This window comes from Panthera uncia, chromosome X, assembly GCF_023721935.1.
Source record: "Panthera uncia isolate 11264 chromosome X, Puncia_PCG_1.0, whole genome shotgun sequence".
Lineage (NCBI taxonomy): Eukaryota > Metazoa > Chordata > Mammalia > Carnivora > Felidae > Panthera > Panthera uncia.
In genome coordinates, this window is record NC_064817.1 from 11,736,446 (window position 1) to 11,760,779 (window position 24,334).

Consider the following 24,334-nt stretch of genomic DNA (forward strand, 5'->3'; position numbering starts at 1 on the left):
TATTTCAGCTCCATAACTCATTACTGGTTATGTCATGTATGTTTAGATTATTATAAAATGTTTAAAACTATTTGAGAAAGCCAGTATCAAATTTCTTTCCTATATGGGCCATACAGTTTCACAGTATTTAAAGTTTTGTGCCTTGAGTAATCTTATATACTCATTTAATTGATGATCCCCATTAACCTATTTGCCATGGATGCCTTTGTATTATGTTTTAAATTTTCTTCATCCATGTTGGTATTTTGTGGGTATGCATAACATGTGTGACTTTAAACAAATGTCTTTGCTCTTTGTAATTTGGCTACAGGTTTCTGTTCTATGAACACAGACACTCTGATAAATTTGACTTTGCTGATGTATCAGGATTTAAATCTACCATGTTATTTGTTTTTTATTGGTCTCACCTGTTTCATTATCCTTTTTCCCTTCTTGCCTTCTTTTAAATTAATGAAATATTTTAATTATTCTACCCCTCCCCATAAGTTGAATTATATAAACTCTTCTTAGCATTCTTTTAGGAGCTACCCTAGTTTACAACATGTATCCTTGACTTATTCGAATTTGCTATAAATTAGTACTTTCCCACTTCCTGGAGAATTCAAGGATCGCAACCCAGGGACACTTTATTTTAATTCCCTCCTGCCTTTTTTGGGGGGGGGGGGGGGGACTATTTCTATTTTATATTTTAATTCTCTTTGTATTTTAAAACCCACAACTCATTATGTTTACTGTTTTACATACTTTTTGTTAGTTTTTTTACATTTACTCATATTTATCTTTAAATTTAAATTTATTCCTATATTTACCTTTTCTGTTGCTATTTCTTCCTGCACCTCTGTGACTTCATCTGAGATCATTTTACTTCGGTCCAAAGAATGCCTTTCAATGTTTCACTCAGTGTTAAGTCTAATGGGGATACATTTTCTATTTTTGTGTGTGGAAATGCCTTTATTTGATGTAATCTGGGGAGGATATTTTCACTGGGCATAGAATTCTAAGCTGGCAGTTCTCTTTCACACTTTGAAGTTGCCATTTATTGTATTCTGATTTCTACTGTGATGACAGATATCAGTTTTGTTGTTGCTTTTCAAAATTATTGATTTTTCTTTGACTGATTTTAAGATTTTTTCCCATATCTTTGGTTTTCAGCAGCATTGCTGTGATGCACTTAAGTGGTTTTCTTTGTATTTTTCCTGCTTGAGATTCATAGCTTTACTTAAATCTGTGGCTTGAAGTTTTAGCCAGTTTTGTAAAGTTCTCAACCATTACAACTTCAAATATTGCTTCTGTCTCATTCTCTTTTTCCTCTCCTTTTTTATGCTGTCTTCATATAAATAGGATACTGTAGGTTAACTTCAAGCTTTTCAAGTTTTCTTCTTCCTTTGGTTGTTTTTGCTTTTATTGAGGCAGAAAATTTCATACTAGGGTCAGGCCTCAGTTACTGGGAACTATTTTAGTCACATTTTCGTCTCACCATCTCACCATGTCCCATAAATTTCCTTCTCCTTTTTCCTTATTTGCCAGCCTTTTTTCTCACTGTACTTCAGTCTGGCCATTTTCAGCTCACAAATCCTCTCTTCAGCTGTGTCTAGTCTGCTTCTGAAGCTTCCACTTAATTATTAACTTCAGTTTGGGTATATTGCAATTCTAGAATTTCCATTTTAATTTCTTGAATTAGTCCCAGTATATTTTGAAATCCCTCTCTGGTAACTCTATAAGCCTGTTTCTATTATCGATTTTCTTCTCCTGTGTTTTGGCCATCTTGTTTTGCCTCCTGGTATATGAGGCAATTTTGTTTGACTACCTGATTTTGTATATAATGAATTGTAAATAATTTGAGGCTCTGGATGTTATTATCATCCAGAAAAGATTAGCTCTTGCTTCTTGCAGGCAGTTAGGTAGCAGTATACCTGACCCAACTGGGGACCGTGCAGATTGGAGGCTGAGCTTTGGTCTTTGTGAGAATTGGTTCATCCCTCCTCCTGGGGTCTACCCCTTTGGGAATCTGAACTGAAAGCCTGGGGTGTTTACCTGGCCTCCTCTCCTTGGTGGCCCTTGTACTCCATTTATTGACCTCCTTCCTTCTAAAACTGCTGGAAGCTCCACTCAGCTTTATGTCTCTGCTGCTGATTGAAACTTAACAAATGCTTTAAGGGGAAAATGATGCTGAACAATAGCTTCATTCCTTTACCCTCCTCTCCAGGATTTTGGCCCCTTGAATCCTTACTGCTTTGGTATTTCTCTGATGTTTTCAAAGAGATTTTCTAACTTTTATGTTAGGAGAGTTGCTCAGCAACAAGCTAGTCTGCTGTTATCAGAGGTGGAAAATCCCATACCACCTCTCTTAAAGACCTGGTCTGCTGCCCTCAAAACTCTCCATATCCCAGTTCCTCTAAAGAAGAGTACAGAACTTCCTAGCCAGACCTGTAGGATCAGCATTCATAGCCACAAATTAACTCAGCAATTTAGATTCAGAGAAGTGAGCTCTGGCTAACTTCAAAGTGAGTAAGTGAGGAGTCTCAGCTGAGGCCTGCAGCAGTGGGCCCTGCCAAATATTGTAGGGACATCAAAGCCTCTGGGATCTTTCAACCAAGCCAGGACTCTTAGCCCCAATATGCGGGAGCTAGAGCCAACATTTAGTTATGCAGTGATTGAGAACAGCTAAAATTTCGTGGGAAGACAAGAGCCAAAATGTTCCTAGGTACATTTCTTTAAACTTCACTTCTTTATTACTTTTTCTTTTTCTTTCTTTTCTTCTTTTCTTCTTCTTTTTTTTTTTTTTTTTTTTTGGTATTGTACACAGACCAATTGGTCAGTGGTAATAGGAAAGAAGTAGGGAGAAAATGCGAAGTGCAGCACATAAAGACATTTATTTCCAGTGTGAGAAGAACTTATTGTGACAATAATAATATGTCCATGTGACTCACTTATTTCTTTATGTTGTGTACATATAAATAGAATAACTACAGGTTAACTTCAAGCTTTTCACGATTTCTTTTTTTCCCATTGGTGCTGTTCTTTGTTTTGTGTTGTTTTGTTTGATTATCAGGCAGTTTCATACCAGGGTCAGGCCTCTGTTATGAGAAATACGTTAAACACACAAAAAACAATACAAAATTGATGTAAAAACAAAATTACAGTTGTTTCTCCATGAGAGCATATGGGAAACACTTATTTCTTTCTAAAGAAATAGCAGTCAAAACAGATTTTTAAGAATTTCATTATTTTCTTTTCCCTTTCCACGTTAAATGATTGGCAACACCACAGGAGAACAGAAAAATCAGAATTTGGCATCTTTTCTTTCCTAGCTTGTCAGCAGAGGTGAAATTAAAGGTTAAAATGATGGTTTGAGGAAAACATGTCATATGGGATGAAGAGAAGTGTAGTAAATATTTAGTTTTAAGCATCCTTTACTGGTGCTTTAAAAAGACCTGAGACTCTGAAGTGCTATAGTCAAGTATAACTAACTTGGGGATCCAGAGACCCAGGTTCTAGTCTTGGTTCTCAGCTAACCAACCATGGGACCTCTGTGGGCACTAGTTTCCTCTTCCATATGTGAAGGAAATGGGACTTGATGACTCCTAAGTTTTCTATTCCATAATTATACAGAAAACAGCTTCGTCCTTAAACATGTACTCATATGTCTGACCATGATAAAAGCACTTCATAGACTGGCCCAGCATCGTCTATTCTGAGAGTGCCTCACAAAGGGGAATGTAATATGTAAATATCATTCTATTGTTCTTTGAGGGCTTTACCTGGGTATAGCCTGCTTCCCCAACCAGAATTTTAAATCCTTAATGGTCACGGACTTTTATATCCATAGTGTCAGGCAGAGCCTGAGATACTAAATTCGTACTTACCTTGCTGATAAGGTCACTAAGCATCCTAAACAATGAGTGTTTGATACTGGAAAACCAACAGCAAAGGTCAGTGGCCTATTGTCTTCATTATCACAAGTTAATAAGCCTAACAGGCAGAGTGCCATGCGAAATGGAAGACAGGCTCTCTCCTCCATTTAAAGAAGGAACCAACAATTTTGGTATGAACAGGCAAGAGAACAACAGAATGTTGTTGTTCACACATTCAGTGCACATAGGCCAGGTGCCGGTAAACATTTTTTGTCAAGGGCCAGATAATATTTTCAGCTTTGTGGGCCATAAGGTCTCTGTTGGAACCACTCAACCGGCCATTATAGCATGAAAGCAGCCATAGGTATTATGTAAGTAAATGGGCATAGCTGTGTTCCAGTAAAAACCTATTTATTGACACTGAAATTTGAATTTCATGTACTTTTCACATGTCACAAAATGTGATTCTTCTTTCTTTTTCAAGTTTATTTATTTATTTTGAGAGAGAGAGACAGACAGAGAGAGAGCAGGTGGTGGAGGGGCAGAGAGAGAGGGGCAGAGACAATCTCAAGCAGGCTCCACACAGGTAGCACAGATGTGGGGCTCAAAATCACCAACTGTGAGATCCTGACCTGAGCCGAAACCAAGAGTGGGATGCTCAACCAACTGAGCTACTCAGGCACTCCTGATTTTTCTTTAGATTTTTACCCCAACCATTTAAAATATAAAAACTAGGGCGCCTGGGTGGCTCAGTCAGTTAAGTGTCCAAATCTTGGTTTCGGCTCGGGTCAGAATCTCACAGTTCATGAGATCAAGCCCTGCACTGGGCTCTGCACTGACAGGGCAGAGCCTGCTTGGGGTTCTCTCTCTCTGTCTCTCTCTCTGTCTCTCTGTCTCTCTCTCTCCCCCTCTCTCTGCTCCTCCCCTGCTCACGTGCTCTCTTGCTCTATCAAAATAAATAAATAAACTTTATAAATAAAATGTAAAAAGTATGCTTAGCTCATGGACCATATGAAAACAAGCAAGCAGAGGGACAGATGTGGCCAGTAGATCCTTAGTTTGCTGTCCCTGACGTAGAAGTGTGTGGGTGTTTGCTGAGGCAGTCACTCAGCAGTGGGTGTTTACTATTTTTTTTTTACTTGAGTAGAGTTAGCACACAATGTTACCTTAGTTTCAGGTGTACAGCTTACTGATTTGACAAGTCTATACACTATGCTGTGTTCACCACAAGTACAGCTACCTTCTGTCCCATTATGTCACTATTACAATATCAAAGTAGGACCTAGGGGAATCCATGACCCCTGTCCAGTCAGCCAGGACAGATTTCCAAGGGGATTTAATCAAGACAATATAATAAGAATCAGACAGCTGTGTGGTGCTTTAAAGTATGAGGCATTGTCATATCATGCACATTTGCTTTCAGATCAAAAATTGAGAGTCAAACCAACCACATATCTTTAAGATAACTGTCTTTTCCAGTGTGCCCTGGGTCCTCTGTGATACTAACAGTTGTGTAAATGAAGAAAATGAGAGTTTAAAATCAAGGCTGAGCTGGATTCCAGCTCACATGGATAGTGGGCATGGGGGCAGAGGCTTCCTGCTGCTCACGGGGGAGTAAAGATGTGACCAGGCTCTGCTCTTCTCCCTACCTCCTCCGAATGTTTCACCCTCGTGCCTGGTGCTGCCTCCTCTAAGGTCTTTTCATGTAAGCAAGTGACTTCATGTTAAGCAAGTCCCTTTAAAAGTATTCAAAAGGGGAATTGTGCTCAGGGAGAATCATCTCCTCAGTACCTCCAGCAACTCTTCTGGGCTTGAAATGGTTAGAGAAATAGGAAGTGTTTGGGCCATAAGAGATCTCTTGGGAAAAGGCTGTTAGCATTTTTCTACTAAAATGTTTAACTGAAAAAAGTCATTCAAATGAACTGTCTAGACCACCTTCCTTGATGATATCTTTGCTGACTCAAAGCAAACTTTTTCAGTTGATTCTTAAGATGCCCCCAAAGTTGCATGGTGACAAACTTACAAATTTTTCTTCCCTCCTTCCGTCCCTCCCCCCTCCTTTTGCCTTCCTTCCTTCTGCTTGTTGTGGAAAAATATACATAACATAAAATTTACTACTTTGATCATTTTGAAGTGTACAGTTCTGTGACATTAAGTACATTCACATGGTAGTGTGACCTTCACCACCATCCATCCCCAGAATTTGTTTCATCTTCCCAATCTGGAACTCCCTACCTATTAAACAGCAACTGTCCTCCCTCCCTCCCTCCCTCCCTTCCTTCTTTCTTTCATTGTATTTTTTTCTCTTTCTTTTATTGTTAATTTTTGAAGGTCACATTTAGTGGAGCACTATTCATAGTGAAGACAAATTCAAAAGCATTGAATTTGAAAAGATGTCTGAGGGGCACCTGGGTGGCTCAGTCAGTAAGCTTCTGACTTCAGCTCAGGTCATGATCTCACGGTTTGTGAGTTCGAGCCCTGCATTGGACTCTGCACTGACAGCTCAGAGCCTGGAGTCTAATTTGGATTCTGTGTCTCCCTCTCTCTCTGCCCTTCCCCCACTCACACTCTGTCTCTCTCTCAAAATAAAATAAACATTAAAAAAAAAATTTGGAAAGATGTCTGAGTTTGAGCCCTGGCTCTTCTAATTGTCAACTGTGTGACTTTGGGCAAATCACTCTATAGGTCTCAGTTTTCTGATCTGTAAAATGGGGATAAGGGTATTTACTTTTAAGATATCATATAGGACTATTGTAACTTTTGAAATGGTGAAATGAAATAATGTGTTGACTTCTTTTTGAAATGTTAGAATTCCTAGTCAAAAGAGTGAATGTAATTAGCATGACTGTTATTTAAAGTTCATAAGGTTGCTGAGAGGATGTTGTTGAAATCTCAACCAGTTGATAATCAGTGGACAGTCCTTTCTTTTCATGAAATGCAGTAGCCTTTCATTTAGATAGTGCTTCTGGTTTTCAAAGTGCTTTTCAAACACCTCATTTAGCCCCTCCTTACAGCGAGCAAGGTTGATATCATTAGTTCCATTTCACAGATGAAGTAAACAGAGATCTGAAAATCTCATAGTTTAAGATCTGGACTCAGGACCTCTGTTCAAACCCTGGCTCTGTCACTTGGTAGCTATGTCGCCTCGGGTGACTTCACTTTTTGTGCCTCAGTTTCTCCACCTGTAAGTAGAGGATGACAGCAGTAGTACCTACTTCCTTACACTGATATAAGAGATTCAGAAAGTTAATCCGCGATAAGTGTTCAGAGCTATACCCCGAACATAGTGCTGTACAAGTTTTTCTTAAATAAAAATAAATAACATAAAAGTAAAGAAAAGGAAACTGAGACAGCACGCTATGCAAAAATAGCTAATTATCGAAGTGGATGTAGAATGCAGGGCTCCCAGTCTCCATCCCGTCCCTCTGTCTCTCTGTGGTGGGCTCCTTCACCACACGGGTATAACTCTCTAACACTGCCAGGATCAACCTTCTGGGCCAGGGGACCCAATAAGCTACAAAGCTGAGTCAACATTTCACCATGCACAAAGCCTCTCACAAAAGGTTATTTAAATATTGTGCTGTTAAGTTTTTATAATTAGACACAATGACTCATGTGCCATGATGGTATTTTTGAGCTTTAATAATTCTTATTTAAAAAAAAAAAGCGGGGTGCCTGGGTGGCTCGGGTGGTTGAGTGTCTGACTCTTCATTTCGGCTCAGATCATGATCTCATAGTTCCTGAATTTGAGCCCCACATCAGGCTCTGTGCTAACAGCACAGAGCCTGCTTGGGATCTTCTCTTCCTCTCTCTGTTCCTTCCCCACTTGTGCTCTCTCTCTCTCTTTCTCAAAATAAATAAACTTAATACAAAATTTTTTTCATTAAAAATTTTTTTTTAATTTTTTAAATTCTATTTTTATCTCCAATAATTTGAAGTATATTTAAAAACTAATAATGTCCCTGATATTTCATTTTTTTGTATATGTGTTTGAGAAACTGACAGGACCGGGAGAAAAATTTACATATTCGGTCACTATTGGTGGCATACCCATATCCCTCGCACTCCCTGGAGGTCACTTACACTGCTGGGTTGGCTGTTTCTCTCTGAGTGAGAGTGATATCTGGCCATGGGAAGGTTTGGGGCAGGGGGAGCACTCCAGAGTTAACACTAGAAGACCATCCTCAACCAGAGAGGGATGGGAATCAATGGGAAACACCTCAGCTTCCTCACGCCTTGGTGGCACAGTTCTGGAATGTGCTCAACAGTCTCTCAAGGGGTCCCCAGCAGGCCTGTGCTCCAGTTGCCCGGAGTGGTACTCATTGGCTTCCATTCCCTCCCTGTCCCACTTCCCTATTCCCTCCCTGTGCTTCCTGGGATCCCCTCCCAAACTACTTGCACCTAAATCCCAGTCTCGGGGTCTGTTTGGGGGTGAATGACAATTTAGGAACACAATTTATTACCCCGAGTCTACTTTACCTTCTACCCTAGAGCATGGGTGATTTTTCTCTGGCTTTGTGATTTTTCCCCACTCTCTGCTCTCTTTTGTGTTACTCAGTAGAGTAAATGCAGGTTATGTCTAACTGCGGCTTGCAAGTGAGATTTATAAACATTCTTCAAACTTTTTGGCTCATAAATTGCTGAAAAAGTCTAACAAGTTATAAATATATGTTCTTCCATCCATAACATTTTTGAGGAATGGCCTCCGAACAACTTGTGCCAGGATGTTTGCACACCTACTGAAATCTAACTGGGTTACTGCTCCTTGGTCAGTTTAAACATATCCACTGGCAACTGTAAGATTTCATCCTGCTTCCACCCCTTCTGACGGATTCCCTTACAGGATTAGCCCTGAGCTTCGGAATTGGTCATCCTGCTGAAACCCGCTTTGGGCCCAAGGGTCAATAGTTGCCCAACTGCTTCTGCCAGAGAAGTCCAATAATTGTCTGCTTCTCTCTTTCATTTTATACTTCAGCTTCTCCATCCCCCATATGCCAACAGTACCTGCCCTTCCGAACCTTTCCCACCACAGCGCCTCGTCCCCAGATTGTAGAGCTTCCCTGATGCCGTTTTCAGCTTGGTTCCAAAGTCTCCTTCAGATGGCCTCTTTAGGCCCTGAGGTCTCTGAATTTATGAGAGAGCTCGGACCTCACTCTAGGCGCAGGCCACAGGAAATGTCAGGGTGTGTATACGGCAGTGAAAGAGTCCCGAGATTCAGTGTAACAGACTCAAGAAAGAAAGGACTTTTGTGCCTGCCTGGAAACACGGTGCTTTCACCATGGCCGGAGTAGGTAGGGAACAGACATTCTAATCATTTCTTTGCTTTTCTCCCTTAATTTCAATGCCAGCAAAAAGGAGAAGAATTTGCTACCCAAAAATGTGCCTCTTTGGCATGAGGATTATTTTAGGCAGATTATTTAAGAAACAGCAGGCACAGGACAAGCTCTGAAAACCCTAATCAAAGTTATCCTTTTGGTAAGAGACATTTCCATTTATAAGGGAAATCTCCATCTGTAAGGGTGTCTCTGTCTTTGTACCAGGGAGAGGATGACTCTAAATCTCTAGGAGCTCCTATCTCCTATGGAGAAGGCCAAGATTTAGATCTGCATGACAATCTTACTCTTGTTTACTATACTTTTCCTGGTTAACCTCCCATACCTGTCCCCCCATCTTCTTTTGCCTTTAACTGGAAATGGTATTTAAGATGGAGGCTTGGGTCATTTGGGGGAGTTACTCCATTTTCCTGGGCCTCTCCCATGGGTATAGGAAGTATATAGGATATTAAACTTCTATTTGTTTTTCTCCTATTAAATTGTCTTTTGTTATGGGGGAGTGGGTGGGTCTCGGCCAAGAACCTAGAACAGCAGAGAGAAAATCGTTTTTCCTCCTCTACACCAGAAAGCCCAGGCTGCCTGGTCAACCACAGGATCATCATGATAGGAAGAAGCCTGCGTGGGCTCAAATCTTGTCTCCAATGCTTGGCACTAATGGCCTTAGAAAAGTTACTTTGCCTCAGTTTCTTCATCTGTAAAAGAGCAATAATATTAGTACCTACTATAGAGAATTGTTATGAAGATAAAACAGTGATAATTTAAACAAAGCTCATAACATAGTTACCTGATCCATAGTAAGTCTCCCACAAGTTTTAGCTACTGTTGTTAACAGAATCAATCTAATTGAAACCCAGGTACACAATACTCTTCCTCTTCAATCTGTTGCAAGAAAGAACTTCCCACATGGTAGTTGCAAAGTAAGCCTTTGAAGAAGTAAATAGAAGTGTGGCTGCCTGCAGCCCTTGCCCCTCCAGTGGCTCCTCCATCTGCTGGAGGAATAAACAAAACTTGTTTATTGGAATAAACAAAAGAGATCCTTCTTTCTACAATCAGAGGTCGGACTTTCCATGCGGGGAAAGTGATCGCATTGACGTCAAGCCAAACTGCAGAGGGAATGACTGCTATGCACGCCCCTCCCCAAAGCAGGGTTTGGTCTCAGGGAAACCATATGTGCCTACAGGGAAAGAACACAATAGAGGGGGAATTGCAGTTCACAAACTTCAGGACTTTACTCAGAGATGGACCTGCGTGGATCCACGATCTGTGTCTTGATCTTTCTCTGAAGAAAATGAGAAAAAGAAAAAGTATGACTGCACTTTGTAATATGGATCATGACCCTCTGCCTTCACCTGAGTTTAAAGCTCGCTTCCTCCCAGGGCAAGGAGAGAAGTCTCATCTGCTGACTCTTAGAAAACTCCCTGAAACATTTGCTAAATTTTTTTTTTTTAATTTTTTTTTTCAACGTTTTATTTTTTTTTATTTTTTTTTTTATTTTTGGGACAGAGAGAGACAGAGCATGAACGGGGGAGGGGCAGAGAGAGAGGGAGACACAGAATCGGAAACAGGCTCCAGGCTCCGAGCCATCAGCCCAGAGCCTGACGCGGGGCTCGAACTCACGGACCGCGAGATCGTGACCTGGCTGAAGTCGGACGCTTAACCGACTGCGCCACCCAGGCGCCCCAAACATTTGCTAAATTTTCTGGAAAGTATCTTATTGGATAACGGACCACAAAGTGGGGTTCATGCCCTCTAGGAGAGGTGCAACCTGATCTAACAGGTAAGGAGGAAAGCGTCAAAACTTATATTTATATTGATTTTTTATTTAAAAGAAAATATGAACTAAATATTGGTAATATGTAGTGTCCAAACTGAGGCTCACTCTCTCCCCGAGTCCACATCAGAGGATCCCTTATCACGTGCAGCTCGGGTGGCAGGAGAACAGGTCCCACCATATAGAAGGCTCAACAATGGCACCCTATTCTTCCCTGCACTTTCAGGTTTCGGAGAGGTTTGGCAGATTGCTGTGTATTTTGTTTTGTTTTTTGTTTTGTTTTGTTTTTTTGTATGATCTAATTTTAATTAAACTAACCTCCCCAAATGGACAAGTGACCTAAAAATATTCCTACAGAACAAAACAGAGCAAAACAAAACCCCACAGATTATAGATGATACTAAAATTGCAAGCCCAAGAGAACAATATGAATATAACAAAAAAGACAATTCCCTCATTCCTAGTATAGGCACTAATCAGACATGACACATTCAGTCACATTATAATTATAATAAAGTTTTTCTGATGACAAAAGGGTTTATAGTCAATAAAATATATAACACGTTGTTTTAAAATTGTTATTTTACTCTTTTATCTTTTTTAAAATTCTGTATTTTAGCATGTTTTCTCCCTTGTTTATGAACTTCTGTATAATACCCACCCACATTCAACAATTAGCATTCCCTAGACATTGTTCTTGCTGTCCAGTGTGAGACACACGCATATTTGTTTGTTTTGTTTTATTTTGTTGGATTCTGGAAAGTAAGGTACAAATATCCTGACCTTTCACTCCTATTTCGGTGTGTTTCCTAAGAACACGGACACTCTTCTGCACAACCCCAATTCCATTATCACACCTACTGAAATTAACAATAATTCATTAATAGAATCTAATATGTAATCATATTTCCCACATTTTCCAAAAAAATGTAATTTATTACCTTTTTTAAAAAAATCCAGGATCAAATTACGGTATATACATTGCATTGGGTTGTTATATTTTGTTTTTCTGGTGTTGTTGAGATATAATTGACACATAACATTGTATAAGTTTTAAGAGGCATAACATAATAATTTGCTGTATGTATATATTGTGAAAAGGATTACTTATTATACCTCTTTAATCTCCTTTGAGGTATAACAATAACTCCCCTATATTCTTCTAAAAAATGATGACTGTTTTGATGACTCTAAGCCAGTTATCTTGTAGAATGTGCCAGAATTGGATTTGTCTGATTGTTTCTTCATATATAGATTCAGATTAAAAATTTGGAGCAAGACAACTGCGTTGGCAATGTTGTATTTATCCCATTGCATTATATCAGGAGGCACATGATCTCAGATGGTCCCATTATTGGTGATGCTAAATTAAATCAGGGCCAAATTATGAATTTCATGGGCCCTTGGTATTTTTACCTTTATAGGACCCTTTCTCCGCAAAAAAAAAATATTAAGAATTCTATTTTATAATTATTTCAGCATAAAGATAAATATAATCCAAGATGCATTGTATTCATTTTTTTCGTCTGGTTTTTAAAAGAAATTAAAACACTTTTCTAAACTGCTACAAGTATCATGGGCCCTAGACCTTGTGCCTACTTGGACTATCAGAGAAGCTCACTCTGGATTTGACCACTTGGTTAAAGGGGTGACTTTTGGAGCTCCCCAACATAAAGGTACATTTTCCTCTTTGCGGGTAGATAGTAGTCTATAGGGAGACTCTTTGAGACTATGTGAACATCCTATTCCCCTAAAACCTCTTCCTCAGCAGTTTAATCACTTTTGCCAGAATCATTGAAGGTTGTGGTTATGATCTTCTTTTAAGGGATGAGAATATTGAAGTGCAAAGAACCCATGATTTGTCCAAGACCGTAAATCTAGTTGGTAGAATCACCATTAGGAAGCGCTGCTCCCAAGTCCACATTAGAGCCCAGAGAAGACTGGAGTATATTAAGAAGGAGTGAAAAGAGCATTGGAGTTATTTGGCCTGGAGAGAAGAACAGGAAAGAATAACTGTAATCTGTTACACACTTAAAGATAATGGCTGGATGAGCACCAAGGATCAGCAAGTTCTCCATTTGCACAAATGCTCAAAGAGAGAGAAGATTCCATGACTCTGGATTATAGTCATTTTACAAGTCAGCTAATAATTGCCTCACATTTCTTCAGAAAAGTCCCTGGTGTTATTCTCAGGAGAAAATAGAACCAATGTTTAATACTCTTGTCAAATCTGATTAGGTATTAGGATTCCAATTTAAATGCTGACGATGTGCCAATTACCTAGAGACCGTTTAATTACTTTAGTTTTCTCTTCACCTCAGTCTGCCACAGGTAGTGTGCATCAGGAGAGTTGAAAATAGTGTTGTTCAACAACTCCTCCAGACCTCAACAGGTAATTACAAATCAAGGCTGAAATGCTGGGTCCCTAAAAATAAACAAAGTGCCCGTATTTGAATAAAAGACATACTTTTCTGTGGGCAAAGGTTTCCAACCTGGATGTGGGAGCTGGCTACTTCTACTTGCCAAAAATCTCTTTGAGACATTAATCTCATTCCACAGAATGTTTTTGACCTTTCCAATGTTTGCATAGGAAAAATGGTGCACAGATGTTTTCAGGAGTGGGAAGCAATTGTCTTGAGGCCCATGGTATCAGGAGTGAATCTGTCAGTCTGTGGAAGAATGAATTTTACTAAGTATGTAAAAGTGAATCTACTCTCATTTTTGAGAAGTTGGAAATAAGAGACACACCTGCAAGACATATTATTATCAATTAATTAGCAAGTATGCACTGAGCCTCTGCTTTGAAGTAAGTGGCACGCAGAACAAGGGACCTGGAACATTTTTAGTGACACAGAAGGAAGAGAAGAGAAAAAGATGTTCTAACCTCAGGACATTTATTAGAAAGTCGGGTAGAAAAGACATACCCATGGAAAGCTAGCAAACAATTCAAGATGGTGCATAGCAAGCATTATGTGAAAGGAATCAATAATCCTGTCATGAAATTAGACAGGTTAGGAGAAAGAACAGGAATCATGGAAGCCTAGATTGGGCAGCAAAATCTTTATCAAGATGATACTTATCAACTGGAATTTGAAAGGACAGGATTCAGATGTATGGAGACTCCGGGATTGGGCAGAAAGAAAGGAGGAAGGCAGGAAAGCAGTGGAGACTTTAGGAACAGACCATGGACTAGTCTATCTCTTGGTACAATTAAAGTTGACAGCTCATTCTCTCAGAGGGCAGCAAGTAGGGGGTGATGTATGCGAAACGATACTGGAAATAAATCTGATGATAACTTTATTATTTTTTTTAATTTTTGCTTATGTTTATTCATCTTTGAAAGACAGAGACAGAGCACAAGCAGGGGTGGGATGGAGAGAGAGGGGGACAAAGATTCTGAAACAGGCTCCAGGCTCTGAGCTGTCAGCACAGAGCCCGACGTGGGGCTCGAACTCACAAACCTCGAGATCATGACCTGAGCCTAAGTCGGACGCTCAACCGACTGAGCCACCCAGGTGCCCCTGATGATAACTTTAAATGTCCGTCATGTCTAACTGTTCTAGATAAGGCTCTTTTGTTGACAAAGAACAGAAGCCACTCAGACTAACTCAGGTGAAAAGGGAATGGGAGAATTTTAAGATTGTAACAGGAGACCTCTCGTACATTCCAAAGCAGTTCATGTGCCAGAAACCAAGGACCCTCTGTTTGACTTAGGGCCGCATCATCTCAGCTTCTGCTTTCATGTCTGGCTCTTTCTTTCTCTTTCTCTCAGTCTACCTATGCTGCTCGTTCATCTTGCACTCGTTAAAATATGCCCAATCCCTTCCCTGGCATCAAAATCTTTTATTTCCAGCATCTGTTATTGACTACATGACTACATCCTCTCATTTTTTTCAGTTTAAATGCTCAAGAGAAAGAGAGGCTCTTTAGTAGCTGGACAGGCAGTTCACTGGCTCCTTTAGATTAAGTAGCCACCCCAGTCCAACCAGCCATCACTCCTAAACAAGAACCACCACCCCCCCCCCCAGTGGTGTTTCCTGTCTAAACCAGAAGAAGAAGTAGACTGATATGTTCCATGTTCTAGAAAACCATTAGACTTCCAGGGAACATTTGGTGTGTTCCAGACGCATTAGGGAAATTTCTGCTGTTTCTCTGCTTCTAAGAAGGATTTACCCAAAGCTTTCTTCTAAAAGAGCTGTGACACCCTGAAAGGAGTTGGTCCTCAATTGAATGCTGATTCCACCACCTCTAACAGTGAACTTCGGTTTGTCCCCTGTAGAATGAGGATAATAGCACCTATCTGTTGTCTGGAATATAAGTGAGATAATGTAGATGGTATTCTCTGCTTGGCACATAGCAAGAGCTTAGTAAATGTGATTTCTTTAATTACTGTGATAATTTATGAATATTCTAAAACCGAAAATTGCTTGCGGTGCATCTTTACTTATTTAAAAAAAATTGTTTTTAGGTTTATTTATTTATTTTGAGAGAGACAGAGACAGTGTGAATCAGAGAGGGGCAGAGAGAGAGGGAGACCGAGAATCCCAAGCAGGCTCCAGGCTCCGTGCTGCCCGCACAGAGCCCTACGCAGGGCTTGAGCTCACAAAACCATGAGATCATGACCTGAGCTGAAACCAACTAAGCCACCCAGGCGCCCTTTACTTATTTTTCCCCCTGATAATGATTTATTTTTTCTATCTGGATACAAGAACTCTTTTTATAACCTTGAAGTTTATAAATTTGCCACAGTATATCTCAGTGTGGAGCTTTCTTTTTTTTTTTTTTTAATATAATTTATTGTCAAATTGGCTAACATACAGCATATACAGTGTGCTCCTGGTTTTGGGGGTAGATTCCTGTGATTCATCGCTTACATACAACACCCAGTGCTCATTGCAACAAGTGCCCTCCTCAATGCCCATCACCCATTTTCCCCTCTCCCCCACCCCCCATCAGCCCTCAGTTTATTCTATGTATTTAAGAGTCTCTTATGGTTTGCCTCCCTCCCTCTCTGTAACTATTTTTTCCCCTTCCCTTCCCCCATGGTCTTCTGTTAAGTCCCTTTACTTGTTTTTTAATTGTACAAGAGAAATATGAACGTATCTGAATATTTAAAAGCAATTCCTCGACATTATAGTATTTCACTGCAAATATACTCATGGTAAATATTTTAAGGCATGTTTTTAATAAATACAGTCTTTTTAAAACCACAGAACTGCAATGCCATTATTGCACCCAGTATATTAAAAATAACTCCTTAATATCACCAGTACTAAATCTGAATGATTTTCTGATTTGATTTTCCTCAATAGTCTCAAAAATATCTTTTTATGGTTGTTTGGTTTGAATCAAAATCTAAAAGGAGTCTACACTTTGCACTGAATTGATATGTATGACACATCTCAGTAGGTCTATAACCATTTTCCCTCCTTTTTTAAAAACTTTTTTCTCCCTCCTTTTTTATGCCATATATTTGTTGAAAAAAAAAAAATGGAGTCATTCCTACAGAATTTTCCAATTCAGGATTGGACTGTATCTTCATGGCATTATTTAGCAGATTCTTTTATCTTCATATTTCCTGAAAACTGGTACATAGATCTAGAAGCTTATTTAGATTTAGATTCAAACTATTTTTCTGGCAAAACTATAAAAGTAATGCTTTTATACTATCTTTTATGTTTAAAAGTTATGAATTTGAAATAGCAGCTCAATAGTTCCCATGGCATTTTGTACTTAGGAGTACAAGATTCTCAAGAGGGAAGGAGGTAAGCCATTCACTCTGTTTTCTGCCTCATGCAGGAGTGAATCAGCTTCACTTCACTTCACTTGGAGTAACTTAGATTACTACTTTATCTCTAATTGATTTATTAGAGATATCTTTGGCTAGAGATGTTCATGTACCTTTAAAGATATAAATTCCTTACCTACATACTAGGAATAAAAATGCTTGAGATGAACAGTAACTAGAGAAAGTGCCAGAAGAAAATTGAACTTCCTTTGAAGTTTTTATGGTAGTGTGTTGTTTACAATGAACTAATTTATGGATGGAAAAGCAAACCCAGGTACACTAAAGTGGGGCTATAGTATTGTTCTAGAATGCTGGGGATGTCCATTAAGTAAGAGCCCTCTCTTTTCTACCTGAGCTGGGAAGAGAGAGCTAGATAAAGAAATAGAGAATGATAAAAATAATTGCTTCTATGCCGGATAAAGCTGTTTGGAGATTGTGACTTAGGTCCACAGCAATAATGAACTTGCAAACACCTGATCTCCTATATTACATGTGCCATTTCCCTAGTCAGGGGCAATTAGACAACCATGGGCCTCTCTGAGCCCAGAGTACATGCCAGGTTCTTTTTCTCAAACTCACCTCTTAATAACTCACTCCCCTTTCCCTGGAGGGAGGCAGAAAGTGAATGAGGAATCAGGGTGCAGCAAAGAGTGGTAACCCAACGGGAGCTTAATCAACATGGAAGCAAGTGGAAATAAGTGTTCCCCCATCACCGAAGTCTATCATATAATAGAGTATCAGTGGTAGAACCAGTTTTAACACAGCATTTTCAGCAATGAACACCCTCACATTTAGTTGGTCCCAATTCACATCAACTTCCACACTATAGCAGCTCATGTGCTAGGTGTGTTGTATGGGGAGTTGTGGCAGATATTGGGTTGCTCTGCTCAGACCTCCCTTGAACAAAAGATTCACTACTCAGCTGCAGGGACAGTAGTTATCTGCTAGCCTGTGGCTGTCAGTCCCTTCAGGGTCCACTTCAGCTTTCAAGCTATGGTCATGCTCTTCGTGGACAGTTCCCACCCAGTGACTATACCAGAGAGTAACTGAGGTCACACTCCTTTTGGGTGGCCCCAGCCCATGACTAGGCAAGGTGATGATACAAGGGCCTGGCAATTTCTACCCAAGACAGGACTTCACTGGACAATCTTTGGTACCATTAGGCTGGCATAGGGTGACCAGCTGTCACGGTTTGCTGGGACTGAGAGATTTCCTAGGATGTAGGATGTTCAATGCTAAAGCTGGGAAATTTCCAGACAAATTAGGATGGTTGGTCACTTTCACTGGTGTAGACCTTGTCAGGTCTGCATTGGGGTCTGACAGCTACCCTCCATCTAATCTTGCTTCCTTCCCTTTTGCCTTTCACAGGTAAGACTCCCCACTAAACCTCTTATCCTTCTGGTTTCCTCTCAATGTCTGCTTCCCAGAGCATTCAGCCCAAGTCCGGGGCACATATAGCACAGAAACCAGGAGGAACCTAAATACTGCAAGAGGGCAGGGGAAAGATTAATTTGACACTTACAGGGATGCTTCTGGTATAACATTTTCAGTGGGCTATTTGTTCTGCACCCTTTGAAAAAGAGAAGAGGCATGTGTAAATACTCAATGACTTCAGGTTCCCTGAACTGCACTCGAATACTCAAAATGAAGGCTTTGCCAAAAAAGGACTCAAACTCCTTGTCCCTGTGTCCTTCTTTAAACATGCCTGCTATTAATTTCTGTGAGTTAAGAAGAAAAATGAAAGGAGTTTCAGCTTTTCTGAGAAGTGTTCTTAAAATCAAGAGAGATTGTGGGTGAAGAAACAAGAACGCATCCTTCAGAGCCAGGACTAGGATAAGGAAAGCAATGTGCTCAGGGTATAACATTTAGGGAGGCACTCACTGTCATGGTAGTATGAGTTCAGAGTCAGCACTTGCATGAACCTGAGCGTGAGCGCTTCCTTAAATATTGCACCCAGTTGCCTGGCTTGCCCCATCCTTGGGGCATCCATAATAATATTAGCCAACTTACACAGAACATTCCATCTTTCCTGCCCCAGGTACAAAGCCATCGTCCGGCCGATGGATATCCAGGCCTCTCATGCTCTGATGAAGATCTGCCTCAAAGCTGCATTGATCTGGGTTATCTCCATGCTTCTGGCAATCCCGGAGGCTGTGTTTTCTGATCTACATCCCTTTCATGAGGAAAGCACCAACCAGACCTTCATTAGCTGTGCTCCGTACCCACATTCTAATGAGCTGCACCCCAAAATTCACTCCATGGCTTCCTTCCTGGTCTTCTACATCATCCCACTGTCGATTATCTCTGTCTACTACTACTTCATTGCTAAAAATCTGATCCAGAGCGCTTACAATCTGCCTGTGGAAGGGAATATACATGTCAAGAAGCAGGTGGGTGCTGAGGATTGATTTGTTTCCTCCTTAGGGATCTGATCCCTTTTGGACTCCACTGACAAGCACACCTGATTCTGCAATTAGAGGAGGTGGGTGATCTGTGGCCAGATGGTAAATGGAAACTCCTAGCCACAGAAGCCCAGGTTTTCAGGTGTTTTTTATAATCTTGTTCTCTTATTAAAGACCTAAGCTAGGGAGGTATTGAGAATCTGGAAGATTTGAAGTATGGGTTTCCTTTTGAGGAATATCTGAAGAAGTGTTGTTGGTAACAAAATAAAGTGTTGAGGCCCATAGAGATGTGACTTCTTTAAATTCCAATCACGTTGTTTGGATAGGAAGAGTGTCACCACATGGGGACAAAGCAGAGGGAGCGGGGGGGAAAAAGGAGCTGGTTGAAGAAAAAGAAGTCGTTGGACTAAGATAGGCTCACATTGATTTGGGTTCTTATCCAGACTTCATGACTTAACTCACTTACTTTCTCTGAGCCTCAGTTCCCTTACCCATGATACAGGGTGATAACCCACATATTGTAAGGCTGGAAGATTAAAAGACAGAGCATATATATGACCTAGAGTGCCCAGAATGCAGAATGCCCTCCACATGTGTTAGATTCCCTTCCCTGTCCCCCATAATCCTACAGAATTTCAGATTTGAGGTATGAATAGTAGAAACCAGGGACTCTGGCTTTATCCTCTTTGTCAGTTCTTGCTTTTTAGTCCAAATGTAGATCTTGTGGCATTTATGATGCAAAAGCAGAAAGACTCCCCATCCATTTAAATGTACCGCTGACTCGGTGGCTTCACCCTTTAAAGTGTTGTTGTTGTTTTTTGCCTCAATTATGAGGAGAGAGTGGCAGTTCTCAGTGAAACTGTCTCCATATTTGAAAGGCCTCTCAATAGTGAACATCCATTGTACCTCTAGTTCTTTAACGAGAACGACGTTTCCCCTTGCAGTGGTACCAGAGGGTGTTGGGGGCAAACGATCCTCAGCCCACTTTGTCTAAGAACCTCCCTATATTAGTATAGCCCAGAAATAAGTTGAGACTAAAAATAATAATAGTAGGAAGTTATTTTGATTTGGCCAATGAGGAAGAACAAAGCTGGTTGCTCTTTTGAGCATCAGGGGGAATAAGAAATTATTAACTGTGGAGCCCAGAAAGACATGAAGTCATATGGCCGATAAACGGCACCAGAGCTCTCTGGAGGAAAAAGAGGTCACTTACTAGAATTTCATTGAGCAATCCATTCAGGCATGTAATCAACTTTGTTTAAAGATCTGTTCTCAGTGGCACGTTCTAACTATATTCTACCTCATGGATTTCTGCTTCCTGGCTTTTTCATGTCTGTGTTTCTGACTCCCCCCTCCCCACACACACCCTTTTTCCATCTGTTTCTGTTGCTTTTCTCCCATTTTATTGGATTCTCTCTTGTCCCCTTTCTCCCACTGAACCCTTTTTCTGTGGCTTTGTGAGCTCATCTATTCCCACAATTCTTTTTCCCTGTTTTTTTCTTTTCTCTGTCTGAATCTTTGTCGCTCTGCATCCATCCAACACTGTCCCTTGGTCCCTCTGGCTCTGTGCGTGACTCTCTCCTTAGATCGAATCCCGGAAGCGCCTCGCCAAGACAGTGCTGGTGTTTGTGGGCCTCTTTGCCTTCTGCTGGCTCCCCAACCACATCATCTACCTGTACCGCTCCTACCACTACTCAGAGGTGGACACCTCCATGCTCCACTTCATCACCAGCATCTGTGCCCGCCTCCTGGCCTTCACCAACTCCTGTGTGAACCCTTTTGCCCTCTACCTGCTGAGCAAGAGTTTCAGGAAACAATTCAACACCCAGCTCCTCTGTTGCCGCCCTGGCCTGTTGACCCGCTCTCACAGCACCGGCAGAAGTACCACCTGCATGACCTCCTTCAAGAGTACCAACCCCTCTGTGGCCACCTTCAGCCTCATCAACGGAAACATCTGTCATGAAGGGTATGTTTAGGCTGATCCTTGACCCTGTCCTCCTAGGGGCCCCTAGTTGTGCTTTATGGCTAGGAAAGAACCCTCACACCTGTTGTTGTCTCTGTACCCTCCAAAGACCCTTTGGAAGGCTCATGACTGGTATAGGCAGGTTGCAGAGAGGCCCAGATGGATTGCTTTTACGTTTGAAAGGCCCGTCAAGATTTGTATTTTCCATTTCAACTTGTGAATGCTTCTTCTGATGTAGAGCAAACTTTCCGTATTTTAGAAAAGGGAACAAATAAGAAAGTATTATTTTAAGCATCAAGCCCTGATACACAGTTATGGCCAATTAAGTCACAGAAACTACATGAACAAATAGATTTATACAGCAGAAAAATTACACGTTAAATGTCCACTTTGTGAAAGACTTCACCTTGTCATTTCTTTAAGCAGAAACTAGTGCTTTAAAAATATGGTTTGAGTGATTTTTCAGGAACGTTTATGATCACAAACCAAGGAACTGTTTTTTTACACTTGTAACCTGAAAGTCAACCCTATGAAAAATTCCCATGTATGATGGACCATCCCCAAATTGATAACACTGGAAGTCAGTTTAGGACAAATCCCTGAGTGTTGATTATTTTTAAAAGATGTTACTGGGGACACAGGAGAAACACTCGACACATCATTTTAAGGCAAAAACACAGCCAGACACATAGACACGTATACAAAGATCCACGTGAGGCTGTGAATTGGTATCTCGTGCTCTGAATTCTAACTCAATGGAGATTCTTTTTGCTGTTACCCCATTTCAATCATCCATGGTACACTCCTACCATAGAAGAGAAATCCTTTTGGGGGAAAACTGATCTTGCTCGCAATTCGTCATTTATAAGTGCATAACGTATAGTATTTATTTTTGGTATACAGGTTTTCAGCCAAACATATTTACTTAGATTTGGCTCTTTGCTCCAGTGAAGCAGTTAGTTCATATGAAAGAAAAAAAAAAAAAAAAGATCACACCTGAGTGGAAAGAGAAACATGTTTACATTTTTTTTTTTTAATTTTTTTTAACATTTATTTATTTTTGAGACAGAGAGAGACAGAGCATGAGCGGGGGAGGATCAGAGGGAGGGAGACACAGAATCCGAAACAGGCTTAAGGCTCTGAGCTGTCAGCACAGAGCCCGACGCGGGGCTCGAACTCACGGGCTGTGAGATCATGACCTGAGCCGAAGTCGGCCGCTTAACCGACTGAGCCACCCAGGCGCCCCGAAACATGTTTACATTTAACATATTCTTACCTAAAGTCTGTGAGAGGAAATGAATAAAATTTCAGTAATATATATTTGTTTGAATATGCATAAATAATTTGCAGGGGGCTTAGCGTTAAGAATGGATTATAAAACAGCCACAGGTTCATTAACTTTCTATGTAAGAGGAGTATTTATGAAACAGCCCACGTGCAGAAAAGAACTGGACTGAAATATTTTTATTTTCCTGAGTAAAGAGACTTGACTATCCTACTTTAGAAGCCCTGAATCAAGTTTTTCTTGACTCTATGATAGGCCAATTCTGCTGGACTGCAAACATGTTAACTCACTTTCAGATAAATCCAAATTCCGCAAATGTGCCGTAATATGTATCCCTTACATCTGAAGACGATCTTCATTCCGGTTTTCTCTGTCCAAGCGAGAAAGAACCGTTGGCTCTCTTTCCCACACGGCATGTACTGAAAGATTTTCATCTCTTGTTACAAGGAAGTGCTCACCGTCTGCAGAGCTTGAGAAGTTAGGACCCAGACAGTTGTGAACATCTGTGTTTACAGTTGTATTAGCTGGAGTGAGACCTCTTCACTTCCTTCCGTGAGCCGCATGCCCTTCTGTACTGTTCCCACCTGCTCTCCTGGGAGCCCATAATGACACTGGACAGTTTGAAGAGCAAGTGTAGCAGAAAGAACGAAGATTTTTAGCCGGTCATCCCAGCTTAGTCTCTAGCTATGTAAGCTTGGCTATCAACCCTTCTCTAGACTCATTTTCTCATCTCTAGAATGAGAGGACAGTGCTAAGATCCCTCTCTTGCTGAAATCCTCTGAGTCCTGTCATTGCTTCCAGTTTGGTTTCTAAAGCATTTGTACAGCCAGCCTGCTCACAGGTGCCCCACTTCTGTTACCTTTGTAACAACTCGTCTGGGGAAGTCCTTCAACCAACATCCTACACTCATGTTCATGTTAGTGGAATGGAAGGAGACAGACTAGTCTATTGCTTTCAGGGGCTCCCTGGAATAATTTGTATGAATGGTGTCCCATTAGCTTGTTATGCTGTGGGATTAAAGCTGAAAAACACATAAGAAAACATATTGCTCAATCTCCTCATTATACGAAGGGTACTTTCCCTACTCACCTCTGACCTCCATGCACCTGTTATCTCCAACTACTGCTCCACAACTTTACCCTTGGGTTTCTTCAAAACTCTTGAGTGTAAGTGACTTCGTACCTCGTTAGGGGCTACATTGTGTAGCATTCTGGGTGTGACCTGTTCAAGCATCTCTGAACTACCTGCCTTCAAAGACATTTTGGGAGTAGGACTCATCTTAATGTCTCCTTCAGGTAACATTATGGCATGGATTTCAGGAGACTGAAATCTAGGTCCAGCTGTGTGTCCTGAGGCAAATCTTGTCACCTCTTTGAGACTTCTAAACAGAAGGGCTGTGGAAGGGGTGTGCCAGCCAACGGCCCAGGACTGGTAAAACTGGGAATCAACGGATGGACGGACGCAAACCTGCTTATTGGGACGGACTTACCCGGGCCCTTCTCCAGGGAAGCCAACTTCTTCTTCCACCTCAAGACCCTAAAATTCCGGTGAGAGAGACCCAAGCCCCCATGTGGTATCACCTCTCTGCTAGGGCAGAGTGTGGCAGGGGCTGGAGCTAAGACATTTCACGCCTGGCTTCCAAAGATAATCACGTTTAGCGCTTATGTCTTTGGTGAGGGGGGAAAAAATCAATTTTTTCTGTGGAAAACCATCTGTGTTTATTCAATTGACAGACACTACCTTTCAATCTATCTTAAATTGAGCCTCCCTGAGGCAGGCAGCTCAACAGTGATAGATTAAGCAATAAACAAGGCAGCCTGCCCACCATCGGCCGCCGCTGGCAGGGAGGGCGCAGCTGCTGTTAGGAGCGATATTCCACAGCAAGATGATCCTCCCTGCTTGGCGCAGGCGAGGCCCTCCCTGTCGGTGATGATTCCC

At 41.0% G+C, this 24,334-nt stretch overlaps 1 protein-coding gene across 1 annotated transcript in view; it reads left to right on the forward strand.

Moving 5' to 3' along the window:
* Positions 1–22,131, forward strand: part of GRPR (gastrin releasing peptide receptor) — a 30,618-nt gene extending 8,487 nt beyond the window's left edge. Inside the window, exons 2-3 of the mRNA XM_049643500.1 lie at positions 18,785–19,136; positions 20,735–22,131. Of these exons, the coding sequence (XP_049499457.1) occupies positions 18,785–19,136; positions 20,735–21,124 (742 nt within the window). The 3' untranslated portion in view covers positions 21,125–22,131. The remainder of the gene's footprint in view (positions 1–18,784; positions 19,137–20,734) is intronic.
* The last annotated feature ends 2,203 nt before the right edge of the window (positions 22,132–24,334 follow it).